The 7,777-nt window shown below is 41.0% G+C and overlaps 1 protein-coding gene across 1 annotated transcript in view; it reads left to right on the top strand.

The window, feature by feature from the left end:
• LOC107713863 (integrin alpha-7-like) overlaps window positions 1–7,777 on the top strand; it is a 19,615-nt gene that overhangs the window by 8,419 nt on the left and 3,419 nt on the right. The window contains exons 2-8 of the mRNA XM_016519504.1: window positions 5,074–5,195; window positions 5,303–5,382; window positions 6,101–6,356; window positions 6,432–6,533; window positions 6,760–6,967; window positions 7,046–7,239; window positions 7,381–7,387. Coding sequence (XP_016374990.1) covers window positions 5,074–5,195; window positions 5,303–5,382; window positions 6,101–6,356; window positions 6,432–6,533; window positions 6,760–6,967; window positions 7,046–7,239; window positions 7,381–7,387 — 969 coding nt within the window. The remainder of the gene's footprint in view (window positions 1–5,073; window positions 5,196–5,302; window positions 5,383–6,100; window positions 6,357–6,431; window positions 6,534–6,759; window positions 6,968–7,045; window positions 7,240–7,380; window positions 7,388–7,777) is intronic.

Genomic DNA, 7,777 nt, shown 5'->3' with positions numbered 1-7,777 from the left:
TTAGATGCCTTTCACATGGAGTCTTTTTCATGCTAATGAGTTCCCAGAGTTTTTGGAGCACTTGTACCACATCCAGGCACCACAACACAACACAGAGGGCAAGACACGGTCCCTCACATTCTGTCTTCAAAGATCTTCAGCTTTCTTTCCCACTCCATAATACAAAGCTTGTTAAAAAGAGCCAGGGGCTCAAAAAAGGGTATGCAATATATGCAACGCCTGGACATTTGTGGTTCTTGCAAAACCCTTTTATCGAGACACAGTGCCATTAACATTACAAACTCTGGTAAATCTAAGCCTTTTTTTTCTCTCTCTCTCTCTAGACCAATCAATTTAACAGCCTAACATTAAAAAAAAAACACCTCGTGAGCTTATGACATTGAAACTGTCTTCAGTGTACACATCAGATCACCAGTGATACAAACATGCTAAATTGCAACATGGTCATTATAGTTTTAGTTCCTGTAATACTGAATGATTTACTTCGTTCAAATTTCATATTCCAGAATTTCATAAATCCCCACTGATCTTTGTAATACACACTAGTTTACTACTAGTGTGTAAGAAAAAAATGCATTGGTGAGTTTTCAAAGTTATATTTTAATCACAATGTAAAAGTTCAAAAGCATCAAAGGCTGTACAAATGGCTGGTGGCGTGGAGTGCAAATGCTTCATCAAATTGGTATATTTATTCCTATATATGGCAGTTCCAAAAGTAGAGAAGTATAAATGTCTGAACATTATAATTTTATTTAAAACTAAAGCATTTCATTTATTGTAAAGAATGAACTAGATGCACTAGCACACTTACAGCAAGTTGTTCTGTTGGAAATGCTAAAATAATGAAAGTAGTATGACAGAATTTTCATTTTTGGGTGAACTATCCCTTTAATGTAATTCTCTACACCTGTGCTTCATATGCTAGGACACCTGTGTGAACCTTGAGGAGAACTGATATCATACATCCATATCATATAAAAAAAAAACAGTTGACTAAAAGGCACAAAGGCTTCAAAAATGAAAAAAAAGAGATGAAGTTAGTGAATGGAAAAGATCCTGCAGCATTTGAGTAGAACAATGCTTTATTTAACACAAAGAAAAACAAGGTGTCTCGGAACAAACTCAGCTGGCAGTGGGCACAGGCACAGGGGGTGGTCAGTACCAGGTAAGAAGTCTGAACCAACGACCAAGATGAAAGAGCAAGACACGGGTGAGAGAACAGAACCAGACACGAGGGGTTGAGGCACCGGGCATGGCAGTCTGAGAACCAGAGAGGAGAGACCTCTGAGTAGAGAACTTTCAAGACACAGCGAGACAAGACCTTAGGCAAGAGTTTAGAGATGGAACAGATGAGAATCATGAGTGGCCACCACGTGGAAAGGACAAGCGAAAATGAAAGTGAGAGGAGAAAAATGGGCAGGGAAACAGATCAGATCAGAACCTATGTCCTGATATGTTCAGATAGATTGAGGTTGTCAGGGCAAATGCTGAGGATCCAAGCAGTTAATCAGACAAAAACTTTGAAAATAAGGTAAAACACGAAAAGCAAACAAGTCCACAGGCCACTGAGTTCTGTGGCAAACTCCAACCGGAAAGGGAGAAGGGTCAAGGATTAGAGCTGGATAAGCAGTCTGAGAAAGGCAAAGAGGCCACAAAGAGAAACCCAGGTGCAAAATCAGGGCCAGGCGGGAGGTCAGTTATGAGATATCAGTCTGAAACAGCACCTAGAACTTAAGGGCTTGACAGAAGTGGAAGAGCTGAGGGGTGCAGCAAGTCCAGACACTGAGAAGAGCAGTCCAAGTACCCTGAACACCCAGGGTGAAGCCCTCCTCTTCTTTTCCCAGCGTGCGCCATCAACTAGAAAGGGAGCGAACTCGGTGTCCAAAGATAACATGTAAGCAAGGTTCTGACGCCAGTTCTCAAATGAATTCACAGTCTCAACTTTCATTAGACACCACTGCTTAGGTGCTCTGTGCGTATTTGCTATGACTAATGTCTCAAGTGTCGTCAGCGGTGATAATCCACAACGCAGCTCGCTTGCGTGCGATTATAGCGTGAATGGATCTCACGTGAGCTCACTGGAACGTTTGGGGAGTGAATACGATAACGCTGCCACCACGCCAGTGTGTAGGTGAGGTACATTGAATCGCTGACACAAGAGAATAGTTTAGTCAAGCTTTTAGTGGTGACGGCCAACACAACAATAACGAGAAGCACAAGAGCATGCTCTGCCCAGGCCATCGGGGTCACAAACAACGTCAGGAGTCACGTCACAATCCACGTCACACTTCACATACTGGCGCTCTGTAAATATGTGGAGAAAAAGCTTATCTTGGCTTTGAAATGCATTTACAGCACTGAGTGTGTCACTGGTTGTCTTACCTTGCCTTGAATTTCACAGTTCAAATGATTCAGTTTCCCAGTGATGTTAGGAAGTTAGGAAGGCAAGGTCCAGTAGCCAGTCAGTGTACTGAAGCATGAAGGTGTCTGCCCCTCTGGATTCCATGAACACTTTGATTTCACACAAATGTGATGAACAATGTTGCAAAATCCTTCCTCTGCTCAGCCAGCGAATTTTAGTGTGGAGCAAAAAGTCACCATATTCAGCTGAGAGACGCTGCAGATGTAACTTGAATGTGCTGTTTGGTTTTGGACCGGATGCTGTTAGTGGTTTAATCAGTCCCTCCAGGATTTTGTGATTCTGCGATCGCTGAATTTATCACAACATCAAGCAAACTCCACAATTTTCGCAAGAGCTCGCAAATTTTCGGAATTGCCGCAGATTTTCCACAGATTTTGGGCTTAGACGCGTCCCGTGACATCATTGCAATGCGCATTCAGTCAAAGAAAGGTTCCAAAAATGGAATGAACAGCCTTGCTTTCTCATCATGAGCTACATTGGACAAACTAACTGAAAGCTAGGGCTATGCAGCGCAGATTGTTTATTTGCTCGGGCCGGAGCCGCAACAATAAATACAAATCCCCACCATTCACCATGGATTTAACATAGTAAAACTACAGGAACAACTTGTGGCAGAAATGGTCTAATGTTTTCGAGTGTTTTTAAATGCTTCACACAACTTTTCCCAGCACTTCAAAGCTTTAAGTATTACTGAATTTGAAAGTTATTTTTAATGTGATGACTATTTGTTCATCCTTCATAGGTTGCCCCATTTATAAAACTAAAAGTTTCATGTGTTAATGTAAAGACTTATTTAAAAATAAAAAAGACATTAAATTATACCTTCTAGTAACAACCCAGAGAAGTACTTATAGGCTTATTAGCCATTTCCACCCCTAATATATATTTTTTTGTATTTATTAAATTATATTTAGACATTATGAATGACAGTAATAAAAGTTAATTTTATCTGCATCTCAACTACCCAGACAGCACAAGTACATCTGTAAGCTGTCTGCTAAAAATCTGGAAAACATCTGCTGTGTAATCTGATAAACGTATCGGAAGCAGTTTTACATGCATTCTAATAAATGTCTTGTCAATAAATGTCAAATTGACATCTGACAGGAAACGTCTTAGAGATGTATTGCAGATGAGCAAACACTAAAAAAAATCATCTTGCATATGCCAATGCAGACATCAAACAGACATCTCCAAGATGTACATGTGCGATTAGGGTGAGTGCTTTACTCTCAGGTGCTGCTGCCACCTTATGTAGAACTTAATGGCACTGGTGCTAGTGTCCTCAAATGTTAGTCTGGAGCACTACAATGGTTCTCGAAGTCAGAAAAGTCATAACAATGTTAGAAGAATGTTGTCTGTGGTATATTTTCACTGCAAAACAATAAGAAATGCCGCAAATATCACCGCAAATTTTGAGAAAAGCCGAAGCAAAATCAGTCGTTTTAGGCCGCAAAAATCCGAAAAAAGTCCCGCGAAATCCTGGAGGGACTGTTTAATAACTGGAGTCCATGACGTGATCAAATCTTATCACTTTGGCACACATTGCCTGTTGGTGTATAATGCAGTGGTAATGTAGAAAATTGTAGGTAATGTAGAATCTGGTTCTCCTCTGCATAGCGCAGCAAAGCCTGTATGCCGGCCAGTCATTGCAGGGGCTCCATCAGTTGTTACCAATACCAACTTTTCCAATGGCACGTTCGTGTCTATGAAGTACTTCTTCACATCATCATAAATATCAACAACCCTCATTGTTGTCTTGAAAGGAATTAATGTCAGAAATTCCTATTTCACTGAAAAATCACTGAAAATCATTCTGATGAAACCATGAGCTGTACTACTAAAATCTACAGACTCGTCACATTGGTCTTGCTCCAGCTGCTCTGTTACATTAGCTGACATTTCTATGATCCGTCTTGCAATTGTGTTAGCTCCAAGTTGAACATCAGAGAGTGCAGACATTATTTAATTTCCATTCTTGTGATCTTTAAACGGAGTGTTTGCTATCACAGTCATTGCTCTCTTGACAATGTCACCATCTGAGAATTATTTTTTTTGTGTGTTTCTAAAAGAAATATGAGCAACTCTAAATGAAGCTTTGGTTGCAGCCTGTGACTTTTTAGCAGGTCTGGTAAAAAAAAGATTTTTGTCAGCTTAATGGTGCTTTCAACTAACTTTTCTTTTCTCAGTGAAGTACCTGGTGCATAAAGGTCTTGTGGGTTGTGGTGAAATTGCTACTGCTATACTAGCTCCTCAGATGAGACATACAGATTTATCTTTTATCTAAGTTGTTTTCTTTTTCCCACCAACGCCTCAACTCACAGAACTTACAGCCTATGTAACGTATGTCAATGTATATTGATATATGCAAACTTCTAAATATTGAAAATTATTAAATGATTTTGTTTTAATGTTATATGAAATGTAACCAAAGTTATTTTTCCTACCTTATGTAGTTATCCTGAAAAAAAAATTACTTATAGAATATGTTTGACCAGGTGTTGGTAGCCCGCATGGAGGAGACCACGCCATGTTGGAGACCACTGATGTAATGAATTATAAAAATGATGCAGCTATGATTTTGTTTTCTTGAAACTGCTAACTGTTAGTGACGTAGGAACAACATTTAAAGTGTTAGTCTTCCTCTGCAGGATATTGGTTGGGGCTCCTCAGTCCCGCGGCACAGGAACTTTGTGGAGCAGCCGTCCCGGTGCACTGTATCGCTGTCCGGTTACCCCGGAGAAGTGTGAACGAGTGGACATCGATGGACATGGTAACACTTATTAAGACCATTTTAGCTTCATTTTTATGTGATGAACTAAAGTGTTTGCTCTGCTAAACTGTATCCATTCAAGGAAAAATGTTTCTCGTTTTCTCAAGTGAATCTGGAACGAGAGAGCAAAGACAACCAGTGGTTGGGTGTCACAGTCAAAAGTCAAGGAATTGGTGGAAAAGTAGTGGTAAGTATGTTTTATACCTGTGACAGGTAGATCAGACAGATCTGATGTGCCATGTATACAGTAAATAACATCATGCACAAAGTTCAGAAAGGTCAGTCAGCCCTGCTCCAGGAAGGCTACCTTCCTGCAGACTTCAGTTCCAATCCTGCTCCAGCACTCATGCTAGTTTTTTTTCAAATCATCCTGAACACCTTGATGAGCTGGTTCAAGTGTTTTTGTTTAGAATCCTTGTAAAGCGGCATACTTCACCTGCCACATCATGAAGTGCTGTCAAAGGCCACCTCAACATGGAGGATCCTTGGAAGGCAGCCTTCATTTCACGTTCTTCTTTCAACATTTTTAAAAGGATGCATCAAATGCATCCTTTGTGTCCTTGAAACACCCACAATCATCAGCACTGAGCACGCTCGAGATCAGGTCCAGCCCAGAAGCCCAGCAAACGTAGTGACCCTCATTGCATTCTCCATCATGAGTGCTGTGCGCATTCAAAACGCAACCCGATAGGGAATGAACATAGATTTAAGCAAAGATATATTTAAGTACTCCTTCAGTAAAGGAATTCAATGCAACTCAAGTATCTCATCCATCACTGCTTTCTTACAATGTGGACTTTCAATCCTAAAGTTTTAATTTTAAAATCAAAGCACAATTATGGAGAATGGGGACTAGGTCATTGTGGCATGTGCACTACATGATCCTGTTTGTGTTGTGATGTCAGACATGCGCTCACCTCTATGAGCTCAGACAACACGTCAACCAAACCTTTGAGACCCGTGACCCGATCGGACGCTGTTATGTGCTGAGTGAAGATTTGACCGAGAGAGATGATCTGGATGGAGGAGAGTGGAAGTTTTGTGAAGGTCGTTCTCAAGGACATGAGCAGTTTGGATTCTGCCAGCAGGGCCTGTCAGCTAGTTTCACACCTGACAAAAACTACATCCTCTTTGGGGCTCCGGGGACCTACAACTGGAAAGGTAATGAGATATGCTTTTGATGAGTTGATGTTTTTTCCCTCTAAATCATCCTTTTCTCATCTAAACTCATCTCAGGGCTGTTATTTATGGCCAATCCCGTTGAGGATGCTCTGGTCTACAAAACACAGGAACCGTCCAAAAGCTCATTTGAGGACGTCGCTCAGAACAGTTACCTGGGTTTGTAGACAAAAAACATTGACATATTGATATTTCAATAGTTTGTTTTTGTTTTGCAAATTCCATTACACTGGTATTAGCTACTGATGTTGTGGTACCCTGACAACGCTAATAAACTCATATACCATAATCACTGGCAAATGGGCAAGATCATATGAAATCTATAAAATCAGGTACAAAATCGTCTGTTTGTTTTCATTTGTGAATCTGTCCCTTCTCATCACAGGTTTCTCTGTGGATTCAGCCAGAGGTATTATGAGTAAGTCTGAGCTGACGTTTGTTGCTGGAGCTCCTCGAGCCAAACACACAGGAGCCGTGGTTCTGCTACGGAAGGACAATGTCTACCGGCTGATGCCTGATCACATTCTGTGGGGTGAGGAACTGGCCTCCTCCTTCGGTTATTCTGTGGCCGTAGCTGATCTGAACAGTGATGGGTAAGACACTTCACATGTCCATGTGTAAAGCCATGAATCTGATGTGCTTAATATCTAACAGGATGATTTCACCTACAGTTGGACAGATCTTGTAGTGGGAGCTCCGAATTTCTTTGACCGAAAGGCAGAGATTGGAGGTGCTGTGTATGTGTACCTGAACCCAGCCAGCCACTGGGAAAAGGCACGACCGATCCGGCTCAATGGAACATACGACTCTATGTTTGGGATGACTGTCAGTAGTGCTGGAGATCTGGACCAGGATGGTTATGAAGGTAAGAATGAAATCACACGTACATGCAAGTGTGTTTATACGCTTTAGTTCATGGTATCTCAGAAAAACAGATTAGATTGAATTCTGGATTTGGTTCTTTGTAAAAAAAATCATTTAATGGAATATTGTATTACTGTTACAGTACAGAAGTGAGTACACCCCCGTGTAATATCACAATACTTATAAAGTTATTCTAATACATGTTTTTTTTCTACTTTGAGCCTACTTGTAAAGTGACATACAGAGCAATCTCATCCTCATCTCTTTGATCTCGAATTCAACTATATCACATCATACAAATGTTACTGTTAAGGAGCTGACAAGAGGCGTGCGGATCCATGTGCAAGCTTTTATTAATAAACAGTCAAAAACACAGGCAGGGTCGAACAACAGCAAACAAGTATGGCACAGGCAAGACAAAAGAGCAATCCTAAACGGGCTTGAATCAGACGACAGCAAACGTAATCCAGAGGGCTTGACAAGAGGGGTAATCCGTAAACGTGAGCATAAGGCCAGGCGAGGAGCAAACACAGTCCGAA

Source organism: Sinocyclocheilus rhinocerous, unplaced genomic scaffold (assembly GCF_001515625.1).
Source record: "Sinocyclocheilus rhinocerous isolate Xijiao unplaced genomic scaffold, SAMN03320098_v1.1 scaffold2735, whole genome shotgun sequence".
NCBI classification, from domain to species: domain Eukaryota; kingdom Metazoa; phylum Chordata; class Actinopteri; order Cypriniformes; family Cyprinidae; genus Sinocyclocheilus; species Sinocyclocheilus rhinocerous.
The sequence above is the reverse complement of the archived record's forward strand: the minus strand, read 5'-3'. Positions and strand labels throughout refer to the sequence as shown.